Raw genomic sequence first — 17016 nt, 5'->3', positions numbered from 1 at the left:
ACAGGAAGTACACACTTAACCAGTTGGCACACTGTTGGCATGCGCATTGTTAGATGAAGAACAATAGAGCCAAATTACAAATTTGTCATTTTGTTTTTTTTATGCTTACAAAAGAAACGTCTGCAGAACAAAGAGACTAAAGCGGGTTTATTAATAAAAGCTTATATTTTCATTTTAATAATTAATTCTAATTATTACTTTCATATAATTTATAATAACAGTAAAAAATATGTCATACAAGAAGTACGCACTTAGCCAATTGGCACACTGTTGGCATGCACATTGTCAGATGAAGAACAGTAGAACCAAATTGCAAATTTGTGGTTTTGTTCTTTTTTAAACTTACAAAAGAAATGTCTGCAGAGCAAAGAGACTAAAGCGGGGTTTTCTAAGAAAAAAGTAAACATGTCTTTTGTTAGTTTTTAAATTTTGTAAATATTAATAAAGTTTATATTTTCATTTTTAATAATTAATTCAAATTATTACTTCCATATAATTTATAGTAACAGTAAAAAATATTAGAAGGTATGAATTAAAAGTTGAGAAAATATGCCATACAGGAAGTACACACTTAGCCAGTTGGCACAGTGTTGGCATGCGCATTATCAGATGAAGAACAGTAAAGCCAAATTAAAAATTTGTTGTTTTGTTCTTTTTTAAACTTACAAAAGAAACGTCTGCAGTGCAAAGAGACTAAAGTGAGTTTTTCTGAGAAAAAAGTAAACATGTTTTTTGTTAGTTTTTAAATTTTGTAAATATTAATAAAAGCTTATATTTTCATTTTAATAATTAATTATAATTATTACTTTTATAAAAGCTTATATTTTCATTTTAATAATTAATTCTAATTATTATTTTCATATAATTTATAATAACAGTAAAAAACATTAAAAGATATGAATTAAAAGTTGAGAAAATATGTCACACAGGAAGTACGCACTTAGCTTGTTGGCACACCGTTGGCATGCACATTGTTAGATGAAGAACAGTAGAGCCAAATTATAAATTTGTCATTTTGCTCTTTTTTAAACTTACAAAAGAATCGTCTGCAGAGCCAAGAGACTAAAACGGGTTTTTCTAAGAAAAAAGTAAACATGCCTTTTGTTAGTTTTTAAATTTTGTACATATTAATAAAAGCTTATATTTTCATTTTAATAATTAATTCTGATTATTACTTTCATATAATTTATAATAATAGTAAAAAACATTAGAAGATATGAATTAAAAGTTTAGAAAATATGCCATACAAAAAATATACACTTAGTCAGTTGATACACAGTTGATAAGCACATTGTCAGACAAGGGAGTAGTAGAGTCAAATTAAGATTTTGTCGTTTTGTTCAAACTTTAAACTTATAAATGAAACGTTTGTAGAGCACAGAGATTAAAGAGGGTTTTTGTAAATATTAATTAAATTTCATTTTTAGAATTAATTCTAATTATTACTTTCGTACAATTTTTAATAATGGTAAAAAAACATAAAAAGATATGAATTAAAAATTGAGGAAACATGTCATACAGGAAACATGCACTCAGTTAGTTGGCACACTATTTTCATGCGCATTGTTAGAGGAACAAAAGATCCAAATTATGAATTTGTCGTTTTCTTTAACTTCAAACCTGACAAAAGAAACGTGTGCATAATAAAGAGATTAAAGAGGGTTTCCCTTCTATTTATATAACAAGAAAATAAAAAGAGAAAACTTTTACTTCAAATGAATATTAGAAAACAAAAGACTTTAATCACTTTTGAGTGTTAGTAAATAAATGCGTTTTATAATTTGAAAAATCTTATAAATTATCGTTAACATTTAATGTCCGTAATAGTCGCATTTCTTTCAGGAAATTTTAGAATTGTAAGAAGAAGATCACATCTTTTTTCAAATTTTGAGATTGGTAGCCAAAAAATACAAAAGAAAGGCAAGAGGTTTGTATGTGATACATATTATAGGTATAATGTTACAATTATTGTAAAATATTACAATTAAATAATATTTTATTGATATTAGAAAATCTCCATTTAACATTACAACATTTTTAAACTTATTAATATGTTCACACCATTTATTTTTCATAAGGTTGAATGACTTGTTATGTGACTTACAACTAATATGATGATTTGAGTATTTGAAAGTAAAATGATTAATTAAGGACTTTATTAATATTTTGCCTATTATTGTCAATGGTTTAGTATAAAAAGGATTCATGTCAATTACTAATGTAATTAATTTTATTTATGAACTATTATCATATTATTCATAATAAATTTATTGACAACATTTAATTTTTATTCGGTCCGTCAAAGAATCGAGTCCTTGAAAACCGACTTTAAAGTTTTTTTTTTTTAAATTAAAACACTTTATATCTACAAAAGGGTCTTTCCATGCATATATATATATATATATATATTCTAATCCCATGGAATCCTCTTTGAAAGTATAAGAAAGCTAAATTATATTAATTATTAACAAAGGGGGATTGCTTATGTTGATTAATGGTGATCAAAAAGAAGGAAGGTGGGGGAGGGGTATGAACGTCTAATGGTGGCAGTCTGGCATGGCTAGGTGGGTTGCGCAGTAATAAATGCATATTTTGAATTTAGCCTTGGTGTCGCCTGCATGGCTCAAAGCTGTGCCCTGTGCTCTCTGCAAACCTTCCCACAAGGATTTCCTCCTCTTGCCATATTGGATTTGGATGGATAATCTTCTTCTCTGTTGAGATTTTTCGTTTTTCTCTTTCCCTCCTGACCACAGCCCCCAAAAAATATCGCTTCTGCCAACTTGGTCTTCGTCTCTATATGGACAGTCCCTCGTTTCTTCTTGAAAGCTTGTTCGGGAGCAGTATAAATAGTCGTGTCACGATTGGGGATGAACCTAAAATCATCTGAGTAGATCTACATTTTGCAAAATCATTTGGTGAGACCCCTTTCCTCGCCCTGCTTTTCTTTTCCCTTCTTTTTTTTTTTTTTTTAAAAAATCTTCGACAATTCTTCTTGCTTCATTCTTGGCACGAGGTTCTGTGGTTGTTCTTGATTTTTTATTTTTATATTTTCATCTGGGCTTTTGATACAACTGTCTTCTTGGTTGAATTTTTATTATTATTATTATTATTATTATTATTATTATTGGGTTTTAATGATGCCTACGATTCCCAGTTTTAGTTTTATATTTACTTTTAGCTTTTTCATGAACGCGTGCCATTGATATGTTAATGGTCATTTTTATACCCGATTCTTTTATTTCCCATTTTTAATTTTCTTTGTTTTTTCTGTTTTGGGTAAAGATGTGTTATTGTGTTAATGGTCATCTTATGTTAGTTTTCTTTGCCTTCTGGTTGAATTTTGATGTACCATACAAGAATGAGACCCAGATATTTATTTCCACTTTCAAAACTGGATCAGAGTTTTATCCCCTCAATTATTTCTTTGATTCTGAGCTTTCTTTTTGACTTTAGTTTTTTTCTTTTCCCATGCCATTCTTTTTTCCCTTTCTATTCATGCCTTTCTTTGGTTAAAATGATAAAAAGTGAATGCCTTTTCATTTCCAAGTTCTTTACATTTTTTTTTATTGCAATTGAAACGGTAATGATTCGATTACATGATAAGTTTATGGAAGTGTTGGAGTCGGGGCATGTACAGCGAAAGAGCTTCGGTCTATTACAATTGGTCTGCTGGTTCTTAGAATTTTGAGGTCTTAAATGTATGAGGAATTCATTCAGAGTTTTTGTAAAAAGACAGTCAGTTTGCCATCTGGATGAGTGCCTGTATCTTCTTTTTATGAGCTTGAGTGATGTGCTTATTACTTAATTGTGCTCTGCAAATTGCAGGCTGAGGTACAATCCATGCGTATGCCTGGGAACAAGTATAACTTCCCTGCCACCACCCCAAGTAGATTGGAAAGGCTCTTGAGGGAAAGAGAGCTACGAAAATTCAACAGGTCTCTCCAGCCAAATGAGGATTTCAGAAATGGTAACACAGAGGTTGAGCTCTCTGGGAATGATCTGTTTTTAACCGAGGGTGATGGTCGGGGGCTTACCAATGAAGAAGAATTTTTGGAAGGGTTTGCAGTGGCAAGAGTGCTTGGTGATGCACGTGAAAGGAAAGATGGCTGGCCTCCAAAACAACGTTTGTTAGTTGTAGCTAACAGGCTGCCGGTTTCTGCAGTTAGGAAGGGCGAGAACTCATGGCAACTGGAGATAAGTGTAGGGGGGCTAGTCAGTGCACTATTGGGTAAGCGCTTCTTAAAATTTTATTTGAAGTTTGAAGTTTGAACTAATGATTTTGAATTCCTCTTGGCTGTTGTATTTTCCATTTTATGCTTTTTTTGTTTATGTATCTTGATTTTCTTTATGTTTATATGTTCATGTGTATTTATATGTTCTATTTTTTTTTTTCCACAATTTTTGTGCTCATAATATTACCAATACTTTGTCTTATGCATGTTAAGATTTTTCCTTCTCCAAAATTAATGCTAATTATTCTGACTTGCATCCTTAAAGGTGTGAAGGAGTTTGAGGCACGATGGATTGGGTGGGCTGGAGTAAATGTGCCTGATGAAATTGGAAAGGAAGCACTCACTAAAGCTCTCGCTGAAAAGGTTAGAAAATGTTGGCTCCTTTCACTGAAATTTACATTGGTCTAACATCTTATAAATTCATCTCCTTTAATCATTAGTTATGGTAATCTTGCTCTGCAACTGAACTACAGTATTTATGAAACCAATCTTCTCGTGAAGCACAGAAATGTTAGTGTTCAGATTTTGACTTTGATTGCAATATTGATTGTTAATCTTTACTTTGAGATGTTATAATCTCTCCCTGTGTGTGGGAGCTCACACGTGGTTCCATTTGTAGTTCCCATTGATACTGAGTGCAATTTGTCATCTACAATATCAAAATACAATATTGATGCTTAATTTTGCTTCATGTCTACCTTGCCACTCTCTTCACTAGCATTTCTGCTTGCATTTTATTTCCTCTCCTTCTTAAGTTTGCTTTTGGACTGCAGAGGTGCATACCGGTTTTCCTTGATGAAGAGATAGTTCATCAATATTATAATGGCTATTGTAACAACATATTGTGGCCTCTTTTCCATTATCTTGGTCTTCCACAAGAAGACCGCCTTGCAACTACTCGCAGCTTCCAATCTCAATTTGATGCATATAAGAAGGCAAATCAAATGTTTGCTGATGTGGTAAACAAGCATTATGAGGAGGGTGATGTCGTTTGGTGCCATGATTACCACTTAATGTTTCTTCCAAAATGCTTAAAAGAACATAACAGCAAGATGAAAGTTGGTTGGTTTCTCCATACACCTTTTCCTTCTTCAGAAATACATAGAACACTCCCATCCCGATCAGAGCTCCTCAGATCCGTTCTTGCTGCTGATTTAGTTGGGTATGTCTTTTATTTTACATCATTGAGTTGTTAATTACACCATTTTTTTTGTGTCTCATATATTTTACATGCTAGAAGGATTTTAATTGCGGTGGGAACATAACAACAGCAAAAAAATCAAGTGAATTGTTTGAAGGAGGAAACTATTAAGGTATATAGATGTCATAAGCTCATGTTAGTAAAATAGTCTAGTTGATCCTACAAATTTTATGTAGCGGCAGTTGTGAAAAGGATATAATGGACATAATTTGAACAACAAAGTGATAAAAAATGTTTTTATTGTCATAAGAACATGGAATGAAAAAATACTTAACATAGTGAAATTTTTGTTTAATTTTAATACAAGCAAGGATTTGCAAACACATATTCAAGTTTTTTCTCTATAGAAGAAGTTGCATCCCATTCAACATGTACGTCACTGCAGCTTGTGGTGTCCCATCCAAGGTTTATCCTCCATCTTCTGTTATCTGCCTTGTGAGTTTGGATTCTATTTTCATCAACCATGCAAATATTTTTGATAGACTTGGTTGAAAAATCAAATTGTGAAAACATTTCAAATAAATGTCTTCTATGAAAATTTGAAAAATCAGATGGTTAAATATTTGAATAATGGTGTTTGGTGTTGCCATGCAGAACATCGAATGAAAGCTTGTATGCAATTCAAAAAAGTGATGTCCGCAATTGGACATTGCTGAATATTGCTCCTTAGCTTAAAAAATAAATGGTTAATAATGACATCTTAGGACTTTTTATGGAGTTAGATATTTACCTTGTCTATAATTGCTCCCTTTTTTTTTGGATTGCCAATTGTTGCTCTGTTCTCAGGAATCAGTAACAACAGCAGCAATGGTGATAAAAGAATGGCATTGACATGATGCTAAGCGAGTAATTATCACAATCCATTGAAGTCTTCTAATGTTTATAGGGAATGGGGATTGGGTTCTATTGCCCTAATCATTTCAGTCTTTAGTCCACACCATTTCCTTTTTCTTGAGCATGAGATTAAGGTAGGTGAGTGAAGGGACTCAGATTATCAGCATTTGCTGTAGCGACTAAATGGGAATTGACTCGAGTTATTTGAACTCTTGGAACAAGGATTGATTTTATTTTTCTGTCTGGGTGACTTCATAATAGAATGGCCCTACCCAAAGTGATATCGTGCCTGTCTATGGCTTTACGTTTGACTATTGCTAAACTATGAAAGGGTCTCATAAATAGATAATGATGGGTTTGAGATTGAAAGACTTGCAAAATGGTTGATCAATGGTCTGATTTTTGAAGCATGTGCATGCAACACTCTTGGGATTAGTATGGCCCCCTTCTGGTTAATGAAAAGGAACTCTTGAAAAGGAATTATGAAAAAGAGCTAAATCAGGTTGTCATAAAAGTTGATTGGCGCCCCATGTGAAAAAGGAGCTGTTTGAAAGAAAAATATGATCCTAAGAGTTTAGTAGAAGAGTTGTGAGGTGCTTGAAATATTTAAAATGAACAAAATGTATATGTTGTTTTAGGAAAAACATAATTAATACATAGACAATTTTGTAAAATTTGAGGAAAACTATACATAGACAATTTTGTAATATTTGAGGAAAACTAAGTACACTCTTGGAATAGTATAATCTGTTTGAAAAAAAAAGAAGCTAGCTTTTAGCTTTTAAAAGATCCAACTTCGTGATTTTTATAAGTTCCCCAAAATGCTAAAAACTAGCTTTTTAAAAGTTGGCAAGGTGGAGAGAGTGAGCAGAAGGTTAGAGGGGTGGAAGTGGGCTTATTTATACTTAGGGGGCCATTCTATGCTCACTATTGCTGTCCTTTCTAATCTCTCTATTTATTTTCTTTCTTTTTTTAGAGTCTTTGTGAGTGTGGTGGCTGTTTTCGAGAGTTTATGCGAAACTTTTTGTGGTTCGGTGTGGGTGATAAGAAGAGAGATCACCTTGTTAGTTTGGACATGATTAGGAGACCTAAATCTGAAGGGGGCCGGGCCTTGGTAATGTGGTGTCTGAAAAAAAAGGGACCCTCATTAGTTGGGAAATGGTTATGGAGATGGCGGTTCCCCTTGGAGATTAACACTTTGTGGCACAAGGTTATTAGAAGTAAGAATGGGATGCATTAAAGTGGTTGGGATACTAGAGAAAATTGATTGTTTCTCAAGCAAGCCTAAGAACTTTTTTTCTCATCTTGCTAGTTTCTTCCATCCTCTAACTTGATTCAGAGTTTGTAATGAGAATCTCTTTTGGTTTTGGGAGGATATTTGAATGGATGTGGCTTCGTTGGAGTGGTTGAATCCTTGTCATTTTAGAGCATCTTTCATGCATAATGCCTCAATTAATTCCTTTTATTCTTGGGGGGGTGGGGAGAAGGGCTCTCTTTCTTGAGATTTTCATTTTTTTTTTTCAAGATCTCTATGAAAGAGAGGTTGTTGAGCTTACTATTTTGTTGAGAGCTTTGATTTCTTTTGTTTCTCAAACGAGGGATGATTTGGGGATTTGGATCGGGGATGCTTTTGGTTCTTTTACTAGAAAATCTTTTTTCAATCATATGTTGAAATGTTCTTGCCCCCATTCTTTCCTTTGATTAATATATGTTACGTGGAATGCTAAGAATCTTTTTTTTTTGTATTTTTTTTTTCGGACAACAAAAATAGATTCATTAATAAAGGAATAAAGAAAAATTACAGTATAAAGAGGATAAAGCATCTTTTAAAAAAATGAAAAAAAATTACATCAAAGCTGCCAATCTCAGAAAGTGAAAGACCCCCCAAAACCTCAAAAGAATGCTAGGCTCTTTTAAGCCACAACTTCCATATGGACTCTGGCTCTCAATAGGATTATTACTAATGATTTGTTGCAGGCTCTATGAGGTTTTATTTTTTATTTTTTTATTTTTAGGCTCTATGAGGTTGCAAGCCTGGATATTTGCATTATTTATTCTGAATCTGGTTTCACCCATAAGCATCTTTTCTCCATCATAGGGTGGCTAAGCAGCTCTAGGACAACTTTTTTTTCTATTTTTGGTGAGGTGAGGGCTTTTTTCATATATTTTCGGAGCTTTTTTTTACAATATGGTTATGGGATTGTGGAGGATTAAGAAAGATATTGTGTAATGGAATTGTGCATTTTTTGCTCTTTTTTGGATTTTGTGGCTTGAGAGAAATGCTAGGACTTTAGTGGCAAATTAATAACTTCACATTTACTATGGGATAGGGTTGTCTTCCTTGCTTCTTTTTGGGCGCATTTTTTAAAAGGAATTTTGTTGATTGACCAAGAGAGATTGGAGGGGGGCTTTATTATAATTGGTTGTCTGGTTGCTTTTAGGAGGATGTTTTTTAGTCTGTGATATTTGTATTCTATTCCTTTGTTCCTATCCAAAAAAAAGTTGAAAAAGTGGTTTGCCACATGTGTTATACCATGCTTTTACTTTTTTAAAAGGAGAAGTTTGTCCAAAAAGAGAGGCCAAACTCATCCATGGTACCCATCCAACCAGTGTCTCCCCCTTTGGATGATGATGTTTAGCTTCAACTTCTCTTCTCTTTATGTGGGTTCCTCCTTCTATGCAGTTGCTCCCTTTTCATGATACTTCTATGCTATGGTCTCACATTTGTAGACTGCACTCTCATTTAAGGTGGGCAGATCCTAGAGAGAGGTCTGCATTCCCTAAAATTACTGCCAATCCCCTTCTAAATTGGCTATAGCAATTGCAAATTGCCATTGGTATGTTTTCACTGTCCCCATGATAAGTTTGTCATGTTAACCCCAAGTAAAGTGCTTTAATTAGGCTTGGATGAAAGCTTTTAATCGATAATTGTTCTATATGGTTCAATATCTGTATATATATAATAGCTTCCCTGTTTTGTTGTGTTTCTTTGACTGGTTTATGAAGATTGGATGACAATGGTTTATCATTTTTTCCCTCTTGTTGGGGGCAACTTGTCCTTTTGACTTTACACTTTCATCTTTTTTGTTGATATAATTCTTTTCACCATCTAAAAAAAATTCAGTTTGTATTATAAGAGTATAATTTGAAACTACAAGGTTCAACAATACATCAAAAAATAATTCCAGTGTACTGAGATAAATGGCATAAGTGCCAATTGCCAAATGCCTAAATTTTGTTTAGATGCTTCACATCTTGGCATATGGAGTTTGAAGCTGGAGGCCATATCTGAACTAAGTTACTAATGCGCTTAATAACAGAAACAACAACAAGAACCAAGCCTTAAGTCCCATTAGGTGGACTTCATGAATCAACTTCTGCCATTCCTGAAAGTCGGAGCACTGCTAAATCCTGACTTGCTATCTCAGTCCAAGTTATTCTAGGTTTACCTGTCCCTCTCCAATTGCTACTAACATAAACTAATTCACTCTTCACTGGTGCATCATTTCTTCTACATTGCAAGTGCCCAAATCATAATTATTGTCCTTATCTTCTGCAGATACTACCCTTAATTTACCACATATGTGTTCATATCTTAATCTATCTTTTAGAGTATACTCATTATCTAACCTCGCGTGCTCATTTCAACTACTTTTAGTTTTTGGGTTTGCTGCTTCTTAGCTGTTGTATATTTTGATCCATAGCATAGCTGGTCTTATAGCCATTCTATAGAACTTTCCTTTCAACGTTAACAATTTTCTATGATCACATAAGATGCCCAAAATCTACTCTACCCTACTTGCCTTAACTCTACGTATTACATCTTCTTCAATCTATCCTGCAACTTGCCTTGGTATTGAAGTCTACTAGTACAAATTTCTTAACCATCAAATTTAATATTTTCTCCAATATTTCTCCTAAAACAACTAAAACTACATTTTGTGTATTCTATCTAATTTCTACTTAAAAACCTTTAGATTCTAAAGCTTCTCCCTATTATCCAAGTTACATTTTACCACACCTTTAGTTCATCCGGGATATCATGTGCAAGAAACACACACAATGGAGACTTATTTTGGATATTCCTAGTAAGTTCATTTGTAAAGCCAAAAATGTACACATACTGTGATTGAGATGTACTCCTATTGTGATTGGAAACTCCCTAGATTCTCCACCTGTAGTCCTAAATTTACTCATTAATCCATTGTATATGTCCTTAATGACATCTATATACCTATTTTGTACTCCCTTTTTCGTTTTTAACCTAGAATTCATCATAGAACTTCCCTAGGTACCCTATTATAGGCTTTCTGTATGTCGCTGAAACCTTGTGTAAGCCCCTCTTCTTTCATTCTATTGATCTTCTTAATAAACATATAACTTCTGTAGTTGATACCCCAAGCATAGCCACATCTTTTGAAAGCCTTGTTTCTAACATTAGTTGCTATTCAATCATCCTTTTCCAACATTCCAATGCCTAAATCATAAGTTTAATTTCACGATAATTATTACAATTTTAAATATCTCCTTTATTTTTGTATAAATGTATTGAAATGCTTTTCCTTCATTCATCTGACATTTTTTTTTAGTCCTTATAATTTTGTTAAACAAGCTAGTACACTATATTATTGTGTTATCTTCAAAGAATTTTTTGAGTTCAATTGAGGTATCATTGGTCCTACAACTATTCCATTTTCATCTTCTTTAATGCATGCTTAATTTAATTGACTCCAAGTTTAAAGAGAAATTTCAAATTTTTAGCCTTTCTCATTTGTTAATAAAGTTTTAAATCCTTCTATTTGGTTTTCATTAAATAGTTTATTATTTGCCATTTTCTTTTGTCTCTTCTTCCTTAACTAAAACACTATTATATATGCCTCTTTCTTTCTCTAGCTCTAGCAAGCAAGTAGTTTATGTTGAGAATTCCACTTATGAGTTTGTCCCACATTGGAAAAATTGAGTGGATGATGGGTGCTTACATACATGGTTGGACCCAAGACCCAATAGCTTTAAGCTTTTGGGTCAAGTTGGTGCTCACCCATGTGTATCAAGCCCACCTATGGACTCCTCCGGTGCCAACAAGTGGTATCAGAGCCAACGGTTCATAACCCTGGACATCGTAAAAGTCAAGACGTGAAGCTAATTCTCTTGACATGCTAATAGTTGGAGGACCAAGTGTGTGACCGAGGCCAATAAGGATCATCTAGGCCTGGGATGGATCCAAATAGGGTCAAGATGTGGGAGGTAAGATTGGTTTGGAGGCACGTGGAATGCAATTCGAGGCACGTAAGGTGTCAGTGGTAAGGCCTACTTGAGCAACTGTTGGGGAATTGGGCTTACTCCCATAAGGGAGATGGTTTTCGTTTAAGGGGGAGCAATTGGAACTCACAAGTGAGGGGGAGATTATTGAGACTTCCACTTGTGAGTTTGTCCTACATTGGAAAAATTGAGTAGATGATGGGTGCTTATATACATGGTTGGGCCTGAGATCCAATAGATTTAAGCTTTTGGGTCAAGTTGGTGCTCACCCATGTGTATCAAGTCCACCCATGAACTCCTCCGGTGCTAACAGTCTAGATATAAATCACTGTATGATCTACATTAGCTTCACAAACAGATATATTTTTTTTTTTGCATTTTTTTTTGCTCCAATGGTAAGGTTGCTCCTTTTTTTTTTTTCTTCTTGCATTTTTCTAATTTTGAAAATTTTAGTTTAATATTTTTATTATTCTTATTTTTTACATTTTTAGCATGTCTTAAACTACATTTTTTTTGTCTCAACTACTTTTTGGATATCTTGTTCCCGCCACTAACTTTCTTCACTAGTCATGCATCTTCCCTTTGATTCACCTAAAACTTTCATTGGTATCTCTTTAATAGGACCAACCATCCTATTCCGAAGAATGCTTATGTCTATGTTAACTCCTATTCTGCTGTTGCTTTATTTTATTCATTTTACCTTTAACTTTTTGTTGTGTTTTCTTAGATCAAGTTCCATGATCAAAGTCTCTTACATTGATCCATGTTTCCTCTTCTTTTCCATTTTTATTGAAAATATCTAATGCTAATGCTCTATGTTGTGTTATTAAGCACTTAACATTCCCATGACTTTAGATTCCTCACACGATAAATGATCTACCCTCTTTGTCAAGAAAGAATCTATTTGACTTTGCTTTTGTCTACTCGTGAAAGTTCTTAATTGCTCTTTGTTTTTAATGGGAAGAAGGCCTCATGGTTTTTAGTTTGGGATAATATTTGATATCTGGCTTTTTGATGGACTATTGCTGTAAGTTGTTTCAAGGGGGGCAGTGTTTTGAGGATGTTCAGCATGATTGATTGGCTGTTTTTATTGACTGTGACCTTTTTAGTTTTTTCTGTTTTTTCTTAATGGGATTCCTTATTCTGCTTCTTTGTACATTCTTTCTTTCCTGATAATATTTCTTCCTTTTCAATAAAAATAAAAATAAAAATTTAGGCTTCAAACCAGCAAGACTTTGGAACAACTAGCTGCCCTCGTTTTTGCATCTCCTTCACATCAGCAGAAACAGGAAGCACTTTGCACAAAAGCAAAGCAAAATGCTCGATGTCAGTTTTATCATCTTGTTGCAACTGAGTATTGAAGAGATAAATCATGCGTTCAAATCAAATTACTTGAATACAGCAGCCTAACATGTTTCTAAACAACTGGACATGTATCAATATGCATAGTTTGCATACACATATAAGCTACATAGGGTTCTACAGATTTGAACAAGAAAATAAGCATTTGGGCATTTTCTTGTGTGTACTCAACAAGCATATTGTCAGCATCTGCAGGAGCACCACAAGTAGGGCGATGTTGACCTTGACCAGCCAAATAAACTTTCACTGCCTTAGACATCTGCACATAATTACCACTATTTAGCTTACTGGTAGTAATTTGTGGAGGCTACAAAGGATACAATTGTTTAGATATGCACCAAACAGAAAAATTATCTACAAAATATTATCAGCTACTGGAGGAACAGAAAATTATAGCTGCCTGCTGCTAGACAGTTGCACAGACAGTTACAATGAACTACAACCATCTACCAAAAAGATCAATCTGTCCAGAATCCAGATAATTAAACAACCAAACAATTGTACAGACAGACCACCAACTGCTTAAAAACCACACAAGTAAAAAGGGAACTCATCAAACATTGCAGATGATTAACAGAAACAGTATAGAAGTCTACCTTTTACTGATAAAACACAACAAATATGAACCATTTAAATTGTCACTTGATTAAGCTATTTGGTTGTGGACTAACATTCTTTATCAAGCCTTACCATTCCCCTCGCACATGCACCCTAATTGCATGTGGTAGGTAAACTAGAACGATGGATAACACCCATGATGGGGAATAAGAAATTTTATTAAGCTAGTGATTTTTTTTTTGATAGAAGAAATTCATTGATAGATTAAGAATGTTAAAACATGAGGATAAGACATCTCCATACCAACCTCTAGTTAACCCCAGAAAAAGCAAAAAGGAAAAACTAAAGAGCACGAGATTAGAGCCCTGTCTACAAATAGGAGTGGCTAGTAGGATTGAGAGAATCATGAGAGATTTCTTTTGGTCAAGGATGAGGGGTGTTAGGGATCATTTGATGAGGTGGGAGGTGGTCTGTAGGTCGAATGGGAGGGTGGCTTGGGTCTTGGTAATTTGGTGTCTAAAAATATGACTGTCTTGCTCACATGGCTTTCGCGGTTCCCTTCCGAGGCTTTTTCCCTGTGGCATAAAGTTATAAAAAGAAAATTTGGACTTGATGGGAATGGGTGGAATATTAATTTGGGTCTTAGAGATGTTCTTCAGAATGTCTGTGGAAACCCATCTCTTTGATTTATTCCCTCTTCATTCCCTATACTAAATTTTTTTTGCGTAGGGGCTGCAATATTCGCTTTTGGAAAGACATTTGGTTGGGGAATGTTGTTTTGCCCACCTCTTTTTCTTGCCTATTTAATTTGAGCTCAGGACAGGATGAATCTATTTATTCTTTTATTATGGAGCCAGGTGGTCCTTTACCTTCTTGGGATTTTCACTTTACGAGACCCTTGAATGATAAGGAGATGGAGGAGTTATCCTCCTTGTTAGTCTTGTTGATGTTGTGCCGGGCACCCCACTTGTGCCAAACACCAATACTACAACTAATGCTATTGAATATATAAAAATCAAAGCTGTAGAAACTAATAATAAAAGACAGTAAAAAGAATAAGACAAGAATTTAACAAGGTTCAGTAAAAAATTACCTACGTCTTCGGGTGCCGATGATCAATCCACAACTTCTTGACAATGTACAACTTTGAGGCGTGATTTACAAGTGGAGAGGTGAGCTCTTTATATAGCTTTAACCTCAAGTCCAAAAAACACTTCCACCAATGTGGGACAAACAAAAAAAGTTCAACACAACTTTTCTACCAATGTGGGATAAACAAAAACCAACAAATCTCCACCTTGACGATAAATTTAACAAATTTTTCAGTCACCAACATTTTCTAGAGTTCCACATCATCGGCACCTTCCATAAATATTCAGACTTGCAGGATATTGATCAAGTCCAAACAATGTTTGAACTTGATTGTTGTTACAATCTTGGTTAACATATCTGCGGGATTCTCAGCTGTAGCAATCTTCTAAAGAAGCATCTTGCCTCCATCAATAATATCCCGCATAAAATGAAACCAAATTTCAATGTGCTTTGTTTGTGCAAGGTAGATTTGGTTCTTTGCCAAATGAATAACACTCTAGCTATCATAGAACACAACAATGTGCTTCTGAACAACTCCCAAATTTTCAAGTAAACCTTGCAATCAACTAGCTTCCTTAACAGCCTCTGAAGCTGCCATGTACTATGCTTCTGTTGTAGACAAGGCAATGGTAGACTGTAAGGTAGACCTCAAACTCACTGGATCATTAGCAAATGTAAAAACATATCCAGTAGTTAATCGACGTTTATCCAGATCACCCGCAAAATCAAAATCCACAAATCCAACAACACGTTGATTAATAGTATTATTTTTCTCAAATACTATACCAACATCAATCGTATTCATTATATATCTCAAAATCCATTTCACAGTCTGCCAATGTTCTTTACCCGGATCATGCATATACCTGCTCACCAAACTAACAACTTGTGAAATATCAGGTGTAGTACAAACTATCTGCCAACAACACTTGCATAAGGAACCTTTGACATATACTTACGTTCCTCATCTGATTTAGGAGATAAAGCTGCACTAAGTTTGAAGTGAGGAGCAAGAGGAGTGCTGACTGGTTTTGACTGTTTAGACATGCCAAAACTTTTAATTACCTTCCTAAAATACTGTTTTTGAGTTAAACTGACTCTTCCTCTCATTCTGTCTTTGCATATCTTCATGCCAAGTATCTTCTTTGCTTCACCAAGATCTTTCATCTCAAACTCTTGATTTAATTGACTTCTCAGCTTGTTGATTTCTTCCCTGTTCTTTGAAGCTATCAATATATCGTCAACATACAAGAGTAAATATATAAAAGATCAATTTTGTAGTTTGCGAAAATAAACACAACGATCATGTATATTTTTGATGTGCTTGTGACCCATCATAAATTGATGAAAGCTTTTGTACCACTGTCTTGGAGACTGTTTTAAACCATACAACGATTTACCCGGTTCACGTACCCAATTTTATTTTCTAGCAACCTGAAATCCATCTGGCTGAGTCATATAGATTTCCTCTTCCAAATCACCATGTAAAAATGGAGGTGAACTAGTTCAAGATCAAATTGTGCCACCAAAGCCAACAAAATTCGAATGGAAGAATGTTTAACAACTCGAGAAAATACCTCATTATAATCAATGCCTTCCTTTTGTGCGTAGACCTTAGCTATCAATCTAGCTTTGAAGCGAACATTATTTGCATATGGAAATCCTTCTTTCTTTAGATAAACCCATTTGCAACCAATTGCTTTCTTACCCTTGGGCAGCTGGGCTAGCTCCCAAGTTTGATTCTGATGAAGAGACAGCATTTCTTCATTCATCGCTCTTTTCTACTTGTCTGATTTAGAGTTCCTCATTGCTTCTTTGAGAGTACAAGGAACATCATCTTATACAACTGGAAGTGTATAGGCCACCATATTAGTATACCGAGTAGGTTTTCTAATTTCTCGTCTTGGCCTCTGAGAAACAATTGATTCTTGTTGCTGTGAAGATTCTCGGATTGAAATCTCCTCTTCTTGTACACTATTCACCACCGTAACTGGAGAGTTACATTGTGTAGTCTCATTTCTCATTGGGTTTCCCAAAATTGTCTCAACCTCCACCTGTTGTTGAGTACCACTGGTCTTTTCTTCAATTGGCGACTCCTTGCATATTATTTTTTTCATCATCGCAAGTTCATAAAAAGTCACATCCTTCCTTAAATCATTTTTTTCGTCTCTAGACACCAAAGACGGTATCCTTTGAATTCTGCACTAATCCCCAAGAATATTGCTTTCTTAGCTCTTGGATCCAACTTAGATTCTTTAACATGATAATAAGCCATAGTACCAAATACATGTAAAGAATCATAATCACTAGCATGCTTTCTAGACCATACCTCATAGGGTGTTTTCCCCCTATTGCAGATGATGGTAGACGGTTGATGAGATGACACGCAAATCTAACAACCTCAGGCCAATACCTTTTGTCCAACCCAACATTAGACAACATACATTGAACTTTCTCCAGCAAAGTCCGATTCATGCG

The 17016-nt window shown here is 34.5% G+C and overlaps 1 protein-coding gene across 2 annotated transcripts in view; it reads left to right on the top strand.

Moving 5' to 3' along the window:
- Positions 1 to 2518: 2518 nt before the first annotated feature.
- LOC131144092 (alpha,alpha-trehalose-phosphate synthase [UDP-forming] 1-like) overlaps positions 2519 to 17016 on the top strand; it is a 79354-nt gene continuing 64856 nt past the window's right edge. Inside the window, exons 1-4 of one of the 2 annotated variants that reach the window (XM_058092478.1) lie at positions 2519 to 2564; positions 3826 to 4228; positions 4498 to 4595; positions 5006 to 5394. In XM_058092478.1, the coding sequence (XP_057948461.1) occupies positions 3841 to 4228; positions 4498 to 4595; positions 5006 to 5394 (875 nt within the window). In that variant the 5' untranslated portion in view covers positions 2519 to 2564; positions 3826 to 3840. Of the gene's footprint in view, positions 2916 to 3825; positions 4229 to 4497; positions 4596 to 5005; positions 5395 to 17016 lie in introns of both variants that reach the window. The other variant, XM_058092477.1, reaches the window with a different exon arrangement.

The sequence above is a fragment of the Malania oleifera genome, chromosome 12, assembly GCF_029873635.1.
Source record: "Malania oleifera isolate guangnan ecotype guangnan chromosome 12, ASM2987363v1, whole genome shotgun sequence".
In the NCBI taxonomy this organism is placed as follows: Eukaryota; Viridiplantae; Streptophyta; class Magnoliopsida; order Santalales; family Ximeniaceae; genus Malania; species Malania oleifera.
The sequence above is the reverse complement of the archived record's forward strand: the minus strand, read 5'-3'. Positions and strand labels throughout refer to the sequence as shown.